At 45.5% G+C, this 22,534-nt stretch overlaps 1 protein-coding gene across 1 annotated transcript; it reads right to left on the minus strand.

Moving 5' to 3' along the window:
• Positions 1-1,181: 1,181 nt before the first annotated feature.
• On the minus strand, positions 1,182-4,265 carry LOC127329203 (bidirectional sugar transporter SWEET4-like). Its single transcript, XM_051355738.1, has 5 exons — positions 4,194-4,265; positions 2,147-2,334; positions 1,641-2,031; positions 1,421-1,522; positions 1,182-1,307 (listed from the first exon to the last, which is right to left on the minus strand). The coding sequence occupies exons 1-5, from the start codon at positions 4,263-4,265 to the stop codon at positions 1,182-1,184; spliced, it is 879 nt and encodes a 292-aa protein (XP_051211698.1).
• Positions 4,266-22,534: the final 18,269 nt, after the last annotated feature.

Consider the following 22,534-nt stretch of genomic DNA (forward strand, 5'->3'; position numbering starts at 1 on the left):
TTCAGAGAGAAAATCATTGAACTACAGAATGAAGGTAATTCTCAAGTTTCTAGTTAGAGTTGAGAATAGAATTCTAAAACACTAAAGAATAGTAAAACTTGAAGACGTAAAGTTGTTATGCTAGTACAAGTTGGAATACTACTTTAGTAGATTGGTAATCTAGTTTCAGTGTGAGTCTGAGTAAAATGGCTAAGCACGAGGATGCATCGGCATATGAATCTACATCGATAATGTTGGCTAAGGAAATGGGTTTCCCACATAAGTGTGTTTCCGAGTACATATGACAAAGTATGTGAAACTCTACATTTGATGGAAGGAAACGTCATTGTGTACAAGAGGAAAGTTTCACTGAAAGGACAAACATAAAATTAAGAATTTATCACTTCAGTGAGATAATATCAAACAAGGTGATATTATAGATTTGCAAAGAACACGAGGATCCGAACTATTAACAACCTCCTCCTCGAGCAAGCATGATCGTTAGCTCATAAGTGTATGACGCAATGATTTTTTTTTGAGGGTAAAAAAAAAAGGATTATTTCTAGCTCATAAGGTGCTCAGTCGACAATGCTAAGGCAAAAGTAGATGAAGAGAACCAAAGTGGGGAAATACGCGATTTTTTTATTCTTGCAGGATATTGTACTTAAGGAGACACGATGGGCGTATTTGTCGCTATAGGAAGGAAAACCACATGCTATATGTCCAAAATCATTTTTGACTTGGTAATTGTCTCTTTCTTGTTGTTGTTGCATTCGACTAGTTCGTTGTTATTGTGTCATCAAGATGTGAAGAACTTACGTAAGCATGCTAACTTGGTTGCGAGCCTGAGAAAATCAATACAATGTGTAGTTAACAAGCGCATGTTTAAAGTTAACCTAGGCCAGTAGAAAATGATGATACATCGCAAGGTCAATAAGTGGCATATGGTGACCAACGGGTAACACATCTAGGATCAATCAGTGTACCATCCATCCCTCAAGGAGCAAAGAAAACAAACCATTCATATCAGGGGAACTCGAGCATTCATCCATCCTAGCCTAGGGAGCAATTAAGCTAGGAGGGATACTGAAGTCGATTCGATTGATCATTCAAACATATCAGGCAGTCATACTGAACTTTCCCATAGGCCATAGCAATCCTATCTACTCATCGCCACCGCCTCCGCTCAATGATCCAGTGATTCAGTTGCCTCGCAGAAGCCCTTCTTGCTCCTGGAGCTCTCTCGGTGGACCCTGGGCACGTAGCTTGCTGAAGAAGTAGAGCAGCAGCTGGACCATGCAGATGAGGGCGCCGAAGACGTTGGGGGACTGCAATGTGCACAATATTAACTGTGTCACTGAGCAAGCTTACATATCATAAGTTGAACTACATCATCAAGCAGTCAATTGTACGTAACAAAGCAGTACAAGAGATGACTTACCGACATCCGCTCGTCGCCGATGGTGATGCCATAGGCACTCCACACAGACGCATTGAGCACAGACGCAAGCACCATCTGGAGGGGCATCTCCTGGATGTTAATCTGAAATTACAGGAAAGCAATTCATATATCTATGCACACATATGCAGATCAGCAAGACAAGGGTATAGTAACATACGTAGCACAGCTAGGATGAAAATGGGTGGGAGCATGTACTTACGAAGTTCTGAATCGCAGGCATCAGATACATTGCGAAGCTGAGTAGCGCCCCTGACCAGCCGATGATTGCCGCCTTGTTGCAGCCATAACTGGCGTCGAGGTAGCAGCCGCCCACGGCGAAGGCGCCGGTGAGGAGCATGGTGAGGACGGCGCCTGCCACCACGCGCAGGACGCCCAAGGCAATGCCATTGCCCTTGCGGACCATGACAATGGTGTAGATGCTGTAGAAGATGAAGCCGGTGCCGTTCACGATCAAGACCGAGAAGTTGATATTCTTGGCGCCGCACAGGCCGTAGAGGGACCAGACGAAACAGCTACACAAGGCGGCGACATAGGGCTCCAGCAGGCGGTGACCGACGGAGCCCTCGATGACCACAGTAAAGATGGTGTCTCTGCAATGCAACAGTAGAGCTTGGGATCACAAGTCTGAGTATGACAAGGCGAGGTGATCCAGGTAAAAAAAACAAGGCGAGGTGATCAAAGTGTCAATTAAGGCAACGAGCTTACATTGGGGAATAGATCAGTAGTAGCGCTGTGATATCGCCGATGCCCACAAACATGGCCCCTGTCCAGTCCTTGCCATCCATCTGGCGAAGCTTGCCCGTCCAAACGGTGTAATCAGGTGTCAGCTCGCCAATGAGGATCAAACAGAGCAGTATCACGGTGATGACGGGAAGAATCCTGTGCTTTATCACCTGCATATGACACGAGTATGTATAAGAATCGATTGCATGCATCCATGTAACGGTTACGTACATGTACAGAGTGGAGTAGAGCGTGAATCGAATCGATGACACAGTTTACTAGTTACAAGGGCAAATGCTTGCCAATTTGTTTAACTCTATGCTACATCAATCTACCAGGAAACCAAAACTCAAAACAGAGTATAAACATGGACGTGATGCTATGTAGTAGCACCAAGGGCGCATGCCTGAACTAGCACAGAATCCCTCAGACGTCCATGCATGAGACATCCATCTACCGGGTAACCAAACTCAAAACAGAGCATGAGAAAAAAAATCCCATGATAATGAAATCCGATCCTAGGATCGTTTGGAAAAAAAACTCAAAACAGAGCATGAGAAATCCATGGGCGGCATTCTTGAACAAAATCCCATGATACGTCCATCTCTAGTTTGCCAAATCAAATCCCCAGTCGATCGGAGATTCACAAGACAGTAGAAAGTAATTACACGGATGCGAACTAGCAAGTGTAGAGATGTGTTTTCCATACAGAAACTAGAGCATGAATGGAGTCCATGGGCACATGTATGTATAAGAATCCATGTGCAGTTACGTACATGTGAAGAGGGAAGTAAAGCATGAATCGATGAATCAATTTACAGTTCCAAGGGAAAATGCTTGTGAATTTCTTTAACTCTATGCTACAACAATCCAGTACCAGGAAATCAAAACTTAAAACAGAGCATGAAGATGAACGCTATTTTACTCGTGCCAAGGGCCCATGCTTGAACTAACACAAAACAAATGCATGAGACGTACAGCTACCGGGTAACTAAACTCAAAACAGGGCATGCCGACGCACAAGATTTGCTAGTAGCAAGGGCTCATTCTTGAGCAAAATGCATGATTCGTCCACCTCTGCTCTGGTTTGCCAAAACAGATCACCAGTCGATCGATGATTCACTAGTACAGTACTGCTAGAAAACAAGTAGGCGGATGCGAACTAGCAAGTGTAGAGATGCGATTTACATTCAGAAACAAGAGCGTCTGCACATGAAGGAACACACGCAACACAAACGCATCCACAACGATCCCACATACACGTCAGATATCACAATGATCCCACATACACGTCAGATAGACTAGTACCGAAAACCCTGCCCCGACGTCAATCGTATTGAAATTGAGCTCAACATATGCTATTTATATAGAATACTTTTATTCGCTGCGAACACTCCGTCCACAAGCAAACATTCTCGTCGGCATACATAAGCATTTGCACCAAAGTTGTTTCACAGAAAACACTTTTGTCTGCTCGAGAAATTTCTAGTAGATGCGCTGATTTTAGGCAATCAAATACACGAACATCCGTGCTAAAAAGGATGTCGCGGATTTATCTACCTCATAGTACGTCTTGACAAGGGACCATTTTCTTCATCTGTCTTGCCGATTTTCAGGGAATGTGTGTAAACCGTATTTGGCACACATGAACATTCATATTAGATGGCGAAACACATTTTAGAAATTTCGTGACCATACAAGTCCAAAAACTAATTAACCTAACGAGGCATTATCTTTTCTTCCGGGGAAATCCCAATGCATCGTGTGGCACATTAATGAACCCAAACAAGATCAGATCGCAGCTGCCAGCTGGGGCAGGGAGGGACCCACCTGAGCCAAGTCACCTGCTGTGCGTTCCGGGCGCGGTGTGGAGTGTGGTCCTGCAGAATCCAGTGGTGGGCCCTCCTCCTGGTGCAGAAATGCTTCTCAACTGACCAGGAATGTACCGGTATGGTGCATCGACGCTAGCTTCATTAATCTTGCATCGGTCACGCACGCAAGGCAGCTCTAAATCTTGGCCGCCGTGTACCGAACCTGGATGGATGAATGGATCCAGCAACGTGACCATTTGCCACTCCTCCCGCTCCTCGTCCTCGGTCATGCTGGCACATCGCCCGCAGACGGCAGACTACAGCTAGCGATCCGACTCGCATAATCCTCCTCTAAACCAATCCCTTTGGCATCCGCTTCTTGACTTGTTCCTCTTTTTAAGATTTTTTTACTTGATTATTTCAGTACTGTATCATAATCTTTATGTTGCATTGCGGGCCTCACGTAAATAATTAATGTGTTTTTTTGCTCGATCAATGTGATGCATATGATCGCTGCCTCGAGCCTACTTTGTTTGTTCAAAAAAAAAGCCTACTTTGTGGTATACGAAATTGATCCATGCTTCCCCTGCTGAAAATTTGATGCACGTTCCTCTTTTTTTTTTTTTGCGAAACACAGTACAATCAAAGACGCTCATACAACGCGTACATATTCACCCCTATGAACGCACACACGCACACCCTACCCCTATGAGCACCTCCAAGCGACTGCGTTGAATAACTGATCCGGCGAGTCTTGAGATTGACGAAGTCACCACAGACGCCTCGCTGTCGACAGGAACGTCGTCTCCCACTGAAGAATATTCCGCCTTTATGAGACACCAAAGTGTCAAATCTGGGATTTGAACTCTGGTGGGCCGGGGGTGCCACTGCCCTCCTAACCATCCAACCACGGGTTGGTTCTCGATGCACGTTCCTCTCGCTAGGCTTGCACAAAGGTTAGTTGATTACAACATACGGAGTATTTGTTAATCTCCGTTCTATAACGCAACACGTCTTGGCAAACTATTTTACCTTGCCAAAATGTCTTACATTGCCGGATTAGACTGTTAACCTACTACGCGCCAGTACATACTTCAACGTCGTACTCCCTTTGTCCCAATTCGTTGCCTATACTTTTCAGTTAAATTTAAACATTATAAATTTATTAACTAACTTTATAACAAAAAATATCAATATCTATAATATGAAATACATATAGTATGAAAATTATTTCACCGCAATAAGGTTGATACACCCCCGTCCCACAAAAGACCTTCCAACTTTATCTAAATTTAGATGTATACTTTTTGAGACATAATTTAGATCTATACATAACCACATTTAGACAAAAATCGAGACATGTACTTTTTGAGAGGGAGTGAGAACATTTTGTTGTATAATTGGTTAAAATTTTCAAAATATAATGTTTACAACATATTTTGGGATGGAGGGAGTACTTGTAGGTGCAATGGATCATCTTGTTTTATCAGTTTTTGGAGCCTCTCTATTCCAAAAGTGGTGGACTCTATTTGGAAAAGCAGATGTGTGATGAAGGTTACAATCTTTGCAACGATTCTCCTCTTGAACAATTATCAAGTTCAAATAATTTCAAATTTGAACATATTTCAAATTTGAATAGTGTTCAAATTCAAGCAATTTTAGTTGAAATAGTTTTCAAATTCGAACATTTTACAAGGGAAAAAATTAAAATAACAAAATAACAGGAAAAAAACTGTAGAAAGCAAAACATTAGCTGAGCAGCCCAACAGGGAGGCATATACGAGCAGGAGGCATTCCCTCCCGCACTGGAGCGGTAAGTAGAGCTCCCCTACCGCTAGGTGGAGCACTTCTTTCCCAAGCTTCTATAAATAAGGGACATGCCTCAAAATCTAAAGCCAAACACAAACAGCTCGAAATTTCATCGTACACTCCTCTTGGTAAGTCTCAACGGGTTACGCCTCTTGCTAGCCCTAAACCCAACACAAGCAGGCCTCGTGGATCCGTAATTCTCTCTCTCACTTTATGCCTTGGCCAGGCCTATTATCCGCGTTCTTACACACGCTTAACACCGCCTGAAGATGTCAACTTCGCCGTCCGTTGGCTTGGAGCCGCCCACCAACAGCGTCGCCCGTTACCTATTTGTCCATTTGCGTGATTGGATTTTGGGTACGTTCAGGACCTGATCGGCCATTCTTTCTTCGGTATGGTAGATTCTTACAATGATATCAACATGCTACAAGTTTTTCGATATTTGAGAGGCTTGCGAAAGGCAATGCTATAGTGGTTCATTACAAGGTCAATGGTCATGCATACAATATATAGGTTATATAATCTAGCTGAATGCATCTATCTTGAATGGTTCACAATCGTGAAGACAACCCGTGCCCCCGAAGAAGAGAAAATGGACCGGTTTAGCATTTGGTGTGCTCTAATTTCGAAGAAAATGTTGGGCGGGCCATGATAACGGAGAAGATTTTTTTTATTCAGAATCTTACTCACTTCACTAGATATTAGTCATTACCCAATACTTCTGCTCTCATTAGTCAAAATCACCAGACAAACATGTACTCCGTATGTTTGTCAAATTCCTAAGTAAGAAATGTGGGAAAGAGTGGTTGGAAAAATTTGAGAAACTACCCGGCAATGGAGATTAGTAAGAGAGATGAGTACGGGCTCGATTTGCTGGCTGGCTGCAGCTCCTAGTGCATGGCTGCTGGACCTCTGACGGCTCGCCATGTCCGTGCCTTTGGCGACCCCTGCCCCATGGCCTTGGGCGGCGCTACTCTCTGTTGGCCCGCTGCTGCTCCACTAATTCCCCCCAGTCCCCCTTATTGTCGTGCCTACTTCCATGGCAGAGCTAGAGACGGACGGCGGACGAATCGTCGGTGATACGGCGTTACCGGGAGTGTGAAGGCCGTGCAAGGTACATAGGAATAGGTGCTAGTGGGCTGGGCCTCTCCTACATAGCCATACATTCTTTTCCGGCAAAAAACTAGGTGGGCCATGACCCAGTTAGGCCCTAATGTAACTCCGCCAGTGAACTATTGTACCACACCCTGCTAGAACATAGAGCACTGAGACCATGTGGGAGGTTATGACTAGTTGCGCGATCATGTACAACACGATCATTGAGAATGAGCCTCCATGACCAAGAGTGACAATTTTAGGTTAAATTGGTTGAGCCGCAACCTGAGCTAGCAAGTTTGCCGATTTCTCCATGCGCATTGTGAGATCCGTGATCACCACACTCTTGATCAACATCAAGCAGATGTGAGCATATGTAAACAACATTATTGTTTTCCATTCATATGTGCCACTTGGGTGAAATGGAGGCAGGGGAGGAGCAAATATGACCTGCGCGGACTAAATGGGTTTGGGCGGCGGACCTGCACGACATCATGTTTCTCCTCACACCGGTCCAAACATATAAAAACGGATACATTGGTGTTTGAAATAGGTTAACCCACTGGAGATGCCCTAAGAAAACATTTGTAGGAAAAATGTCATTCCTTTGTCCTTAGTTTCGACCATTTGGTTCAAATCAATTAACACCTTCTTCTTTTCCACGATATAATGTCTTTTGTTTTGGCCATTTGGTTCAAATCAACACGCGTCCTCACATCATGCCCGTAAGTTTGCCCATTTGGTTTGATCAAGGAGTATTGGTTGCGTGCTCGGATGCCATCTAGAGAATATTTGTCCGTGAGTGAAAACCCATGCGAAAATAAAAAGTTCAAGCTAGTAGATAGCTACTCCATAGGCTCCCGAAGGGAAGCCATCAACAACATTTTTAGACAAATGTATGTGTAGTAACACTTTGCTGGAAATGTCTTTGCCATTTGTAAAAGAACAACACAAAGTTTCAAATGAGGGCGGCGACAATATTAGTGATCATGAAGATTGCAACATGTGAGTTAGGTCCTCCGACTTCATTGTTTCAATCATCGACAACAGCCATTGCTTAGCATCTGGTTCCAGTGATAGTTTTTTTCTTAGGGCAGGTGCCATTGATAGTGAGATATGCGCTGTCCTGTCTTCCCCAGACAAGGCCCCGAGCAAGGTTGCACTCAAACTTCCCTTCTGAAAATGTCCGAACAAACCGCTTCAAACGAGCAATGGACTTTGTGGAAAGGGCCCAGTTTGCTTTGTTGGGAACGTGACTAGGAAAAATGCCCGTGCGTTGCACCGGGAAGATGAAAAAATCTACTTCATAAAATATATTTTTTGTTGAATATATAGATATTGCTTAGATACAAACTTCGTGGAGCACCTTGAGAAAAAAAAATCAGAGTAAGCCTGCTACGTGTGCTTCTTTCTTCTGTGGGAGCCAACATAGGCTGTGTGCTTGTTAGATGCAGGGGTGGTGCGGCAGGTCACGATCGTCTTCAATCTGCTCCATGTGTAGCAGACTTTCGCCGACTGCCACCTTCCGAGGTGCATAAGCCCTACGTTATAAAGAGAAACCACATGATGAAAAGACATGTTTCTTCACCTATCATAGTCCGCAGTACTTTCATATATTACCGAACTATATTTTTCTTAAATTGAAACAAGACGAGGTAATCTGATGAAAAAATACAGAATTTTACAGAGTTGAAGCAAGATGATGGTGACATGGCAAAACCAACTAACACAATTCATGGCTGGCCTCTTATGCTAAGTTGCGCGAGACGGCCAATGATGCCCCCTCTGGCAATGGCTGACCCTTCCACCGCTACCACACGCAACCCCATGATCCTCATGGATGCAAGCGTTGTCGTGACCGGGTAGATGGTGCGCCCCAGAACGCGACGCACGAGCCTTGTCTAGGAATTAGAGCGCGGACTTGACACCAGACCTACACTCCGGATCCGAGTGACATAGGCATCCCAAATGGACCTGCCGAAGATAGTACCCGGGGTTTACTGAAGGCCCACTACCCGAAGAATAAGAAGATTCGGAAGCCCAAGATATTATTAAGGGAAGCTAGAGTTGTAATAGGAAGCGTTATTTGTAATCTTGCGGGATGAGTTAGAAACCATCCCGGACTCTGTAACTTGTACAACACGAATCCCTCGGCTCCGCCTCCTATATAAAGGGGGAGTCGAGGGACGAGGAAGGCATCGAATCATTGTTTACAAACCCTAGTTTTCATAATCGTCGAGTACTTTCCGGCTGAAACCTTCGAGATCTACTTGCCCTCTACTTCTAACTAAACCCTAGCCTACAATCCATAGGCATTGACAAGTTAATACCTTGTCAATTGGCGCCGTCTGTGGGAACTAGAGGCGTAAGGATCTGATCTCGATGGCACGTTCAAGATCTTCGACATCATCAACCGCAAGCAACGCAATGGATCGAGGTAAACAGATCGCTGCTGGTCTTGTCGATTTTGTTGCTCACCCACCCTCCCGTTTGGATGCATATGCGTATCTGGCGGAGCCTATGGAGATGACGTTCGGAAGGTTTCGCTTTCGCGTCGAGAAGGAAGGATCGTATCGTGTCGAAATTCCGATTTCGTCGGGATCGTCGGCGGTCGATTCCGATTTTTCAAGCTATACATCGTCAACCGAATCAGGAGAAGAAGAAACTTCGTCGATACGCTACGTCAGCACCAGGGCAAGAGAGAAACTCGCCAAGATCTTCAGCGACATGTCGTTTGAGTCATCTGCGGACTCATATATAAGCGATGGCTCAAGCAGTGTCGACAGTTACGACTTCATCGACAAATCTATTACAGTGGGCAAGGTCTTCATCAATCTCAACGATGGTGTCACCAAACCCAACATAGATCTGAATACAAAATATCATCAGATTTATGCCATTGAAGAGCCAAATAATGATCAAGAGGAAACATCTGAGGCTTTCGACGATCTGGGAAATCCATACGTCGATCCCTCCGATCTGCGACGAGGCCTGGGCAATAAGTACGTCGGGCCACAGCCACGACATAGAGTTCAACTCCCGCAAGCAGCGTGGGATAGAGCCGCGAGAGCTATGGACGGCTCAGAACCAATGGCCACCACAGCCACGCCAGAGGAATTGCAAGCATATCAATATAGGCTCGCACGAGCTGCAAGAGAATTGGAAAACAGACAATGAGTTAAACAGAAGAAAGGAGGCAGCTTCTGCATCCAGCAGGAGAAGGGCAGATTTGAGTCGACAATCTAGAACTTCGGGTGATAGCCACAGGGAGGCTCGGAACAGAGCAAGATCAAGGTTACAACACATACCCGAAGCAGAAAGAGAGCACTTGGTCCAAAACCTCGACATGTCCTTTATGTCGATAGATACAAGAGGAAACATCATCCCTAAGACACCAGAGGCTGGGTATATGGCGACACATGCTTTTATCCTCGCATCTAAACCACCTCCAGGAGATCCAAGGGAAACACTATACAATATGGCGATAGCAGGAGTTGGAGCTATGGGGACAGCGTTTGTATCAACGCCTCCCGAAGGAGCGGCAAGGCAAAATAGTCCACGACCTGCAGCAGCAACAGCGGCAGCCCCTGAAGGACCAAGTGGAGCAAGAGACACGGCAAAGACAAGCAAGGGTCGACGAGCGCGGCAAAGCAGAAGGGAACATCGGCAATCCCCGCAGCTTAACGACGAGGATATGTGTGGCTTGCCGTGCTTCACGAGGAGAGTCCGAAAAACTCGAGTCCCTTCAGATTCAAGTTACTCGACAACTTCAAGAAATTCGACGGCCTTCGGGATCCGGAGGACTGCTAGTTGATTATCTCGAGACGGTGAAGCTCACAGGAGGAACTAGGGCAACAGCTATGCAAAGCATCCAGGTGCATTTGAGTGGAGCCGCACGATCTTGGATAAAGAAACTTCCTCCAGGATCTATCGACAGCTGGGAAAGCTTCGAGGATGTGTTCGTCAAGAACTTCCGGTCCACATGCAAAAAACCTGCGTCGTTAGAGGAGTTGAGAGCATGTCGACAAAAGCCAGATGAGCCAATGAGAAAATATATCCAAAGGTGGAACATCATCAAAAACTCGGCAGAAAATATATCTGACGAGAGAGCGATAGATGCGTTTGTCGCAGGAATCAGGCGTGGAGATTTCGTCGAGGACTTGGGAAGGACCAACCCAAAGACAGTATCCGCGTTAATGGAAATAGCAAACAGATGGGCAGATGGAGAAGATGCTGTCCACAACAAACGACACAGGTCGCCAGAGGAGGACCGTGGTCGAAATTATCAACCGAGGCGATGATTTCCTCGGCAGTACCCGAACTATGACGCTCCAGGACAAATTTCGGCAGGTTTTCGGGCAAACACAGGAGGAAACAACAGAGATGATTATCAGAGAAGCAATGAGCAGCGAGGCGATAATAGGGACGATTCTCGAAACAACAGGCAAAATAGCGGGCCTAGGTTCCCGAGGCCCTTCGTGTCTCCCAAAGAGATGATGAATGGGCCGTGTCAGATGCATTTTTTCCTCGACAGCAACGGGAAAAGACAGTCAGGACATCTGCAGAAAGATTGTCGCAATTTCCAGGCAATGTTAAGGTGGGCAGAGCACGCTAACGCTCGGGCAGCACAGAGAAATCCTCGAGAAACCAGGAGCGAGATTCACTTGCCACCTCCCCCAGCGATTACAGAAGACAATCGACATCAGCTCAGAATAGCGGCAGCACCTCCACCACCACCTTATGTTGATCCTAACTCCAACGGAGCGGTGTCGATGATTCAGAAGGGAAGGCCATCCAATAGAACTCAGAAAGTAATCTCACGACAAATGTTTATGGCAGAAAAAATGCCTCCACCAACAGTCGAGTATCTTAATTGGTCAGGGCAAGATATTGGCTTCACCATAGCAGATCATCCGCAGCAAGTTCCTCGACCAGGGCAGTCAGCACTTATCTTACCAAAGGCTATTGCGGGATTTGATGTCTCTCGAGTGTTCATAGACGGCGGCAGCAGCTTAAACCTTATGTATGCAGATACATTGAGGAAGATGAACATATCCCTAGCAAACTTGAAGCCAACAGACACAAGGTTCCACGGTATCACACCGGAGAAACCAAGTTATCCATTGGGGAAGATCAATCTCGACGTTCAGTTTAGAACCCGAGAGAATTATAGAATCGAGAGACTGGAATTTGAAGTCGTGGATTTTCCGTCGCAGTACCACGCTTTGTTGGGACGACCAGCATATGCTAGATTTATGGCGGTGCCACACTATACATACTTGTTGTGGAGGATGCCTGGACCAAAGGGACCAATCACAGTCAAAGGAAGCTTCGCCTTAGCCGATAAGTGCGATAAGGATTTTCATCGGATATCAGAAACTTTCGGGATGCAAGCTGAGTATCTGGCGTCAAGGAGTATGATCGACTACGACGTGCCGCGTACGTTGGCAGGCCAAACAAAGAATCAACTTTCAACACCGAGAAAAATTCTAAGGAGGTGCGATTCACCCGACAGACCGAAAAGACGACGTCCATCGCAAACGACATGGACCTCGCATAGGAAAGCGCGCTCGTCGAGTTCCTCCGTGAGAACTGGAAAATCTTCGCATGGTGTCCAGCTGACATGCCAGAGTACCTGTGGAACTTGCCGAGCACCACCTAAACTTGGATCCACTAGCGAGACCAATCAAACAACCCTTGCGGCGTTTTTCGGAACCAAACCGCAAGGCCATGCTATCAGAAATCGATCGACTACGAGAAGCTGGTTTTATCAAAGAGATATTTACAGAAGCCACATGGGTAGCAAATCCTGTGTTGGTGCCGAAGAAAAACACTAAGGTCCTTCGCATGTGCGTCGACTTTACGTGTCTCAATAAACATTGTCCAAAGGATCACTTTCCCCTCCCGAGGATCGATCAAATTATCGACTCCACGGCTGGATGTGAACGTCTTTCCTTCCTGGACGCATATTCTGGTTACAACCAGATCAGACTGAAAGAAGAAGATGAAGTAAAAACAGCGTTCATCACACCTTACGGCGTGTTTTGCTACAGAACAATGCCCTTTGGTCTAAAAAACGGGGGAGCAACATATCAGAGGATGATGCAGAAGTGTTTGGCAACACAGATTGGGAAAAACGTGCAAGTATACATCGACGATGTCGTCATAACATCAAAAAAGGGGGCAACGCTGATCGAGGATCTCAAGGAAACCTTTGACAACCTTGACAAATTCTGTCTCAAGCTGAACCCGACGAAGTGTTCTTTTGGCGTTCCAGCAGGAGAACTTCTGGGGTTTCTAGTTTCAGCAAGAGGGATTGAAGCAAATCCCGACAAAATACAAGCTATCGTAACAATGAGGAAGCCAACAAAGTTGAAAGAAATACAGCAGCTAACTGGGCGAGTCGCAGCTTTGAGCAGATTCGTCGCAATGCTTGGAGATAAAGCGTTACCATTTTACGCTCTGATAAAGCAAGGAGATAAATTCCAGTGGAACGAAGAGGCCGACAGAGCTTTCGAGGATTTGAAGCGCACAATCTCGACACCACCAATTTTGGTGGCGCCGAAGGAAAAGGAACCTCTCCTGCTGTATATTGCAGCCACGCCCCAAGTGGTTAGCACGGTGCTAGTTGTTGAAAGAGAAGAAGAAGGAAAACTCCATGGAGTGCAAAGACCAGTATATTTCATCAGTGAAGTTTTATCACCTTCCAAACAGCGGTACCCGCAGTACCAGAAATTAGCATATGGAGTAATTGCAACGACAAGGAAGTTGCGCCACTATTTTTCGGCACACCCGATAATAGTAGTCAACGAAGCACCTCTTTCAAATATACTGAACAATCCAGAAGCTATAGGGCGTGTCTCCCTTTGGGGAATAGAACTTTCCCCTCGGGACATCACGTATGAAAAAAGAAAAGCAATCAAGTCGCAAGTTCTGCCAGATTTCATTGCAGAGTGGATGGAGCTACAAAACACGGGACCCCCAGATTTGTCGAGAACCTGGACCATGAACTTCGATGGGTCCAAGAGAGTAGAAGGAGCTGGCGCAGGAGTAGTACTTATATCACCTGAAGGCGACAAGTTGAAATACGTCCTTCGGATGACGTTCCCTAATGCATCCAACAATGAAGCAGAATATGAAGCCCTCATACACGGGATGAAGATGGCGAAAGCTTGCGGTGCAACTCGACTAAAAATCTTTGGCGACTCACAATTGGTGGCTCAGCAAGTTATGAACCAATGTGATGCAGTCAATGATAGCATGATGGCATACAAGGAGGTGTACAATGAGCTCGAGAAGCTGTTTGATGGATGCGAGGTAAATCACATCAGTAGATTGAGCAATGATGAAGCCGACGTTCTCGCAAACATCGGGTCGCAATGCCTCCCAATCCCACCAGGAGTATTTTGGGAAGAAATAGCGGATAGATCCACGAAGCCAAAAAGGTGCGTAAAAGTAAAAGAAGAGAAAACTTCGGCGCCCCTCAAAGAAACCACGGAGGATGAAGAGGACCAAGAGCTTGTGATGATGGTACAAATTCCTTGGATGCAAGCATATATATCATACATCCTCAGGAAAGAAATACCCGACGATCCAGTTGAGGCAAGGCGAGTTATTCGACGATCCAAAGCTTTTACAGTGATCAAAGGGGAATTATACAAGCGAAGTATTTCAGGCGTCCTGCAAAGGTGTGTAACACCCGAAGAAGGAAGAATAATTCTGAAGGATGTACACGAAGGAATATGTGGCCACCACGCAAGTAGTCGAGCTATTGCAGCCAAGGTTTTTCGAGCAGGATTCTATTGGTTGACAGCAATCGAGGATGCCAAGGAAATAGTAAGAACTTGCGACGCGTGTCAAAGGTTTGCCGCAAAACCTCACTCTCCAGCGGCAGAACTAACACCAATACCATTGTCGTGGCCCTTTGCCCAATGGGGACTTGATATGGTGGGCAAGTTGCACAAAGCTTCGCCTGGAGGGTATGAGTATTTGCTGGTCGCTGTCGATAAATTCACCAAGTGGGTAGAAGCGAAGCCAATAAATTCACCAGATGCAGCGTCGGCAATAAAGTTTGTGAAAGGCCTCGTTTTTTGGTTTGGGGTGCCTCATAGCATTTTTACAGATAATGGTTCAAACTTCACATCCAAGGAATTCAAGGAATATCGCGTTAAGTAGGCATTAAATTGCACTTTGCGTCAGTTGGGCACCCGCAAACTAACGGACAAGTAGAGAAAGCCAATGGTATCATCTGCAATGGCCTCAAAAAGCGCCTGCTAGGACCGCTTGAAAAAGCTCGACATACTTGGCCAGAGGAATTGCCAAGTGTTTTGTGGAGCATCCGAACAACACCAAATACGGCGACACAAGAAACTCCGTTCTTTCTCGTCCACGGAGCCGAAGCAGTACTACCAATTGAAATAGAGCATGATTCTCCAAGGGTAATAGAGTATGACGAAGAAACATCACAAAAAGCTCGGGAGGATGATATGGACGCACTCGACGAAGCTCGCGATGAAGTACTTTCACGAGTCACCAAATACCAGCAAGACCTCAAAAACTACCACAGTCGACGGTTAAGACCAAGATCTTTTCAAGTTGGGGATTTGGTCTTGCGGTTAAATCAAAAAAGTACTGAGAAGCTCGAATCACCATGGTTGGGGCCTTACGTCGTCACAGAAGTCATCGACGGAGGAGCGTACAGGATCAAGGACAAGAAGACAGGGCCTCCCGAGAAAAACCCCTGGAACGTGGCACAGCTCAGGCGGTTCTACGCCTAGAGTTGAAATATAGTCCTCCTCTGTAAAAATACAATGTACTGAAACGCCCGCGAGTTTTCAGACGCACTCTTTTCCTTTTCGGGGCACCGAGTGGGGCCGGAAAGGTTTTTAATGAGGCGGGCTCGCGGTGCTGCAATATAATAAAGATAGTGGAGATACATTTCTTATTCTTCGACACACTCGGGGGCTCAACGCCTTCAAAGTCTCAAAATACGTACAATATAGACAAATTAAACTTACCGAAATATTTCGCCTTGGTACACTAATACCTCGCCAAATATAAACATCGGAAGCTAACAATTATGAATATAGGGTACTCGTCAAAATCTTACTGCCTTGGTTCAAGAACCTCGCAAACAAAAATACAGAACTTCGACACCACAACACTCGGGGGCTTCTAACCCATCAATGAAAAAACAAAGATATCTTATTATGACAGGAGGGAAAACCTTCGAGATAGCAAAACAGTATAAACTCCAGCCAAAAGCTCGGGGGCTCAGTGATCAAAAATAGAAAAAATACAGAGCTAACAGTTTTACAATATAGATTGTGTTTACAAATACACAAAGATGTATCAATGATAGAAATACAGCAAAGAAGAGGAAAAAGTTTTCAAGGGAAACCTAGCACATGATCTATGGTTATCCGCTCAGTAGAAGGACGAGTACTATGCTCAAAATAGCTTCCCTTCACGAAGAACTCAGAATCCATCCGAAGAAGTTCATCCATCATATCTTCGGCAACAGGAGTCACCAAATCGTCAATCTTGCCCATATTTCTCTTTTTCCTTGCCATCTTCGCCAGGCAAGTAGGAACAATTTGATCTATGGGCAATTTTGGATGACAAATTTTTATCATCATCATGGCAAATCTTGCGCCAGCAGAAAGTTGAGCCCGCACAAAGCCATGGATTCGAGGAGCATCTCGAAATTTTTCCATTAAAGCTGGAAGGGTCTCTGGCATTTTGTTCCGAGGGAACATGGTTCCATAAACTAAGAATAAAGTCTTCGTACAGAAGTCAAGGAAGTCGCGGACCTGAGCCGCGCGATCTTGAAATCTGACGATTTGGCGGGTGCGCTCAGGAGTAACCCAAAAGTTAGACCCATGTTGCGCAGCCAGTCTCAGCAAAACAGTGGTTCGAGCTTCAACACGTTGGTCTTCGGCAGCAGTATCCAGAAACGAGCCTGGCACATCAAACAAAAAATCAAGGAACGAATAGCGAAAAACAACATCCAACACGGTTACGAGCAGGAAACATACCTGTCATGTCCAAACTGGCATCAGTCATTAGCTGAAGCATATAATTCTCGCGAGAAGAAGTTTCAGCAGCTTCAGCAACAGCAGCATCCTTCGCAGCGATGGCTTCTTTTGCCTGTTGAAGAGCAATTTTCTCTCTTTCGGACGCTTGTCGAGATTTTTCCATCATCGCAAGAGTTTGTTTCTTCATGGATTGAAGTTGTTGTCGAAGTTGTTGCAAATCTTCCGACAAATGTTTGCTTGAAGAACCTTCGAGAGGGTTATCATCGATTAGCATTTTCTTCGAGAAGGAAGAAGCAGGTGAAGCATCGGCAGAGCAAGGATTGGTCGAATAGTTGTCAAATATCAACTGGAAAAGAAAGCGCCAGGATCAATGATAGTGCCAGAGGGAATTTCATTAATTTCTAGAAATATTTACATAGACATTACAAAAGAAGTTTCTCCAAAAGGACTACCAGGATAATTGTCGCCACAGTTAAATTGGCGACAAGGGAAAAAGAGACAGAGAAAGCAAAAAACAAAGAGGCATGCAACTAGACCTCCGGCCTTGATGAGCTAGGAGTTGAAGATGGTTTGATCCCGAGATAGGCCAGGATTTTCTTCGTGTTGGGCTTGGCTGCCTTAATGAACGACCTCCATCTTGATTGCTCTATCTGATTGGTGTCGCCAACCTTCATCCAATCAACAGTTTGTTGGCTGTCAGCAACCAAGGCAACAGTGCTCTCGACAGCAATCTTCATGTTCTCCTGGCGCATTTTCAGTCCAAGGTCTTCTGATGAATTGAAGCTCTGAGCAAGGGCAAGGAAAGTCTTGGGCTCCTCTTTCTTCGGGAAGAAGTAGGGGAATAGTTTTGACAATCCTGCGTCAGCATTCATCACGCCTTCATGAATTTCGGATCCATGAAGCTCCAAATAAGAAAGTGTGTCCAGGAGAGGATCATTGTCGGGATTCTCTAGCTCAAACTCTTGGTTTGTTTGGCCTGCAACAGGGAATAAACATCGGTCAAAAGCAAGAAAAAAGCAGGTCCCATAAAAAATAGAAGGGATCGATAACATTACCTTGAAAGCACCGGTTTTGCGATTTCAGGCGCTTGAGGATCCCCTGCTCACGAGTGGCCTGTGCGGCTTTGTGCTCGTTTAAAGCAGTTTCAGCATCTTCAAGTTTCTTCTGCAGTTCCTCGACACTAGCAGCTTTTGCCTTGGCTTCATTAGCCTCTGCTTTGGCTTCTCTAGCAACAAGTTCGGCTTTCTTGCGGGCCGCCTCACTTTGCTCCAGTTTTTTACCAAGAGTGTCGGCGAGCTTGTTGGCCTTTGCAAGTTTTTCTGTCGAAATAGAAAAGAAAGGTCAAAATTGCGACAAAAACAGGAGCAAGAAGTCAGAAACAACGACAGCAAAAAAGTTATTACCTTCAGTTCTGCTGGCATACTCACGATACCTAATAAATTGGGATCCGATGCGGATAAGCTCTTTGATCATGGGCTGTCAAAGAAGAACAAAGAAAGAGAAACGTCGGTATGGAAAAAGAATGAAGGCGTAAAAAAAGCAAATAGAGGAAATATAGATATTGGCAAGAAAATTAAAAAACTTACATCATCCAAGAGCAGAGTAGAAGAGCTACCCAATTGAGGGGCAGGCTCAATGATCGTTTCAACCCTTGTCCTTTTTGGTGAAGGAGCAACGGGGCTTGATGGCGGAGTAGTGGTGACGACGTTTTGTTGAGGAGGCGAGGATTCTTCTCCTTCAACTAGCGTATCCGAGGCAAGTAAAGTATGTGACGTGCTCGTCCGAGGAGCCACGTCAAAAGTTGGTACTTCTTCCTCATCATCGCTGTGATTAAAAATCGACAGCATAAAAAGCAAGACAAGACAAAAAGTTCGAGTACAGAAATAAGGAGAAATCAAAATGACTTACGAGCTGACGAGGGATTCAAGATAAGGATCATAAGCTGCCTTCTGACGTGAAGGATCAACTTCTTCGGCCTTGGAAGTGCCGGAATCTTCGACGTCATTCCTCTTCCTTTTGCCTTTTGGAGAAACAGCGGGAGGAGGAGATAGTGCCGAAGCAGTGCCTTCGGAAGATCCCGCAGATTTTCGAGAATCCACAGGTTCATTCACAAAAGACGAAGCTTCTTGATTGTCATCAGTGACAATGGCCCTTTCTTCGACTTCTCCACCTTCAGGAAGAGGAGGAAGCGAGATAAGGTCTGGATGATTCTGTGCAAAATAAAACAGGGAGAGATATCAGAAATAAAGTTACAAAAAAGATAGCAAAGCAATAACAAGACAATAGATAAAAATTACCTCGGGAAGTGGATTGGCGGCGCTGAATGGCATCACACGGCAAGAAGAAGGGACAGCATCTTTTTTGCTGAGAGATGAAATTTTTCGGACAAGTCTTTCTAAATCCTTGACCTCCAAATTCACCGACAGCCGATCTACGTCCTTGTCGCCGGCATATTCCCAGAGAGGATGTTTGCGAGCCTGAAGCGGCTGCACCCTAGTCCTAAGAAAGTATGCAGTGAGTTGGATACCCGATAACTCTTTGCCGCGAGTATTTTGCAACTCGTGGATACGAGCCATCAAGGTTTTTGTCGACGCCCTTTCTTCTTCGGTGGCCTCCGCGTCCCAGGAGCGGCGGCGAAAGATTTTCTCGGCGCCATCAAAAGGAGGGATGTTGTCCTCCGCACATCCATGGTTCTCCTCCTGAATGTACAACCACTTCTTGCGCCATCCTTGAACTGAGTCAGGAAGCTTGACGTCGAAGTAGTCGACAGTGGGCCGAACAGAAATCACAACGCCGCCTATATTATAGGCGACATTGGGCGAGCCATTACGGCGGCAGAAGAAAATGCGCTTCCATAGTGCCCAGTTAGGCTGGACGTCAAGGAAGGCCTCGCACAGAGTGATGAAAATAGAGATATGGAGGATTGAATTTGGCGTGAGGTGGTGGAGTTGCAGACCGTAGATAAAAAGAAGTCCACGGAGAAAAGGATGAATGGGGGCGGAAAGACCGCGGATGAGGTGGTCGACAAAACTTACCCGATACCCCATTGGAGGGGTTGGGTAGCTTTCCTCACTGGGGAAGCACAATGCCTTGGGTTTCTTGCTGATCCCCAGCTTCCTCAGCATGTTGACGTCTTGAGTGGAAATCTTCGATCTCTCCCACTCCGCTGTCCCCAGATCCACGGCGGCCATGGAGGATTCTGGCGTGCTGTGCCTCGTCAATCGACGCGGTGGCATCAACAATGGCGCGAGGTTCGCAGCTTGGAGACGAAGAGCTTAGGTGGCTGTGGGTCGCAGGAGGAAGTTTGCAGATGAAAGCAGGAGGACGGCGCGAGCGGAAGTGCCCAAGGAGGAAGAAGACGGATTTATATAGGGGTACGGTGAAACGACGAACCGTTGGATAAGGAAAATGTGTGACAGGTGATAGCCACGTGGCAACAAGGGTAAAAAAGTAATTCAACGTTACGGAAGTTACGGTGCGTGCGCCAGAAAAAGCGGAGGACGTGTGTCCCCCACTTGCACGACGTGTCAAGATAGTGGATTAATTGGGCCCGCATGGCAGCGAGAAAAGACTTGTCGCAAATTTTTGACAAGCAATCGTGGCTATCGTCAGCAACAACGTCATCTTGGCAGAAGAAAAAATTCGATTCAATAGCTTCATAAAAGGCGACACGGAAAAATAATGTTGAGCCTTTGAATCAAATACAAGTTTTTGATCAAATGCTCGGGGGCTACTTTGGCAAAAAGAAAAAAGATCCAGAAAGACAAAATAGAAATGGCGTGAGCCTATGACCAAATACAAATATTTGTTCATAGTCTCGGGGGCTACTCCCATCGGGAGCGCTGTTCGCGCACCCGAGAAATTATAAAACTTCGGGAGATTAAAGAAAATATATCGGCATAAGGCGCGGAGCCTACACCCAAGTACAAGTCCTTGGCTGTAGCCTCGGGGGCTACTCCCATCGGGAACGCTGCTCGCGTGCCCGATGAAGTTATAAAAAGAAAGAAAGAAAGAGAAAAAGAAAGATAGAAGAGCAAAAGAGTATATTTCGAGTTATAATTAACTCTACATATACTCCCATCGGGAAAGCAATATAAGTCATCTTTGACTCGATAAAATGTGCCATTCCAACAGCCGAAAAAGCACTCGACAATATATTCTCAGAACGCCAAAGTTGCGATCAATTTCTGAATGCCGCAAATTTGCGAAGGTAAGACCCCAGATCCGTTCTGCTGGGCGTGGCATCGCCGAAGACTGCGCTCTGCTACTTTTATCCGTATCAACAGATACGAAGAAAAATCCTAACGGACGCGTTAGGTACCCGATAAATTTTACTGGGACTCGACAGAATGGTAAGACCTTAAGCGGCGCCTGTCGAAGTTTACACTGGTATCCCGAGGTCATGTCCAGGGACGTGATCTTGAAGTAGGTTTTTGCGGATTGCCACTAGAGCAGTTAACTAGTACCTGATCCGTCAGATGAACTAGCCCCAACTACCATTATTCCTGTACAATATAGATGTTTATGAGAAGAAATATAGAAAAGTCAAAGCTGTCGAATAAAGATAAACAGTGGAGATTTTCCTTGACCCTACGATTCAATCAAAATCTCGGGGGCTACTGACATAGGCATCCTAAATGGGCCTGCCGAAGATAGTACCCGGGGTTTACTGAAGGCCCACTACCCGAAGAATAAGATGATTCGCAAGCCCAAGATATTATTAAGGAAAGCTAGAGTTGTAATAGAAAACGTTATTTGTAATCTTGCGGGATGAGTTAGAAACCATCCCGGACTCTGTAACTTGTACAACACGAATCCCTCGGCTCCGCCTCCTATATAAAGGGGGAGTCGAGGGACGAGGAAGGCATCGAATCATTGTTTACAAACCCTAGTTTTCATAATCGTCGAGTACTTTCCGGCTGAAACCTTCGAGATCTACTTGCCCTCTACTTCTAACTAAACCCTAGCCTACAATCCATAGGCATTGACAAGTTAATACCTTGTCACCGCATGAGGCGTCATCAGTTTGCTGATTCAGATTTTTTTTTTAAACATAATGCTCGAAAGCCCAACTTTGATATAATAAGGCCATCAACCGTTGATCCAGACCTCATAATCCTATTTCTGGATATATAGACCTTAGATCTGCATAATTCAAGTCAGGCTCTACTTAATACCGACGGTACTAATTAGACACGGACGGCAGTAGTACTACACTAATCAAGGAAACTAATTGCCACCTAATCAAAGTAGCAGTTGCTAGAACCGTCTAAGCAAATTTTGAATCCTTTCATGTCAAGTTGTGCCCAATCTTTTTTCTGCGGGTGTGGATGAGAAATTTGAGAAGGCTGTTTCAGGTGACCAAATATTTGCACGTGTACAATTCGTTACTGCATTATGTTTTTCCAACAGAGTCCAAGCAGAATTAGATTAAAGCTCCAAACTCCATCTTGTCCTCAAAGTTCCCTCGAGCACTCCCTAATCCAATAATCTGCCACATAATTTTAGAAACAAAAGTCATGGGATGCGAAACACGAGTATGGCCACGAGCTAATAGTGTGATACTGAACATGAACGCATCAAAGGAAAAGCTGGGTGTTTCAGAATCATGGTGCGCA

This window comes from Lolium perenne, chromosome 2 (genome assembly GCF_019359855.2).
Source record: "Lolium perenne isolate Kyuss_39 chromosome 2, Kyuss_2.0, whole genome shotgun sequence".
Classification (NCBI taxonomy): Eukaryota; Viridiplantae; Streptophyta; class Magnoliopsida; order Poales; family Poaceae; genus Lolium; species Lolium perenne.

Excerpts from the sequence above, each read along its gene's own strand:
- LOC127329203 (XM_051355738.1), bottom strand. The coding sequence starts at position 4,265 with ATGACCGAGGACGAGGAGCGGGAGGAGTGGCAAATGGTCACGTTGCTG. Across the intron at positions 2,032-2,146 it reads CTACTGATCTATTCCCCAAT|AGACACCATCTTTACTGTGG; the intron begins GTAAGCTCGTTG and ends GTTGCATTGCAG. Across the intron at positions 1,308-1,420 it reads TCGGCGACGAGCGGATGTCG|TCCCCCAACGTCTTCGGCGC; the intron begins GTAAGTCATCTC and ends TGCACATTGCAG.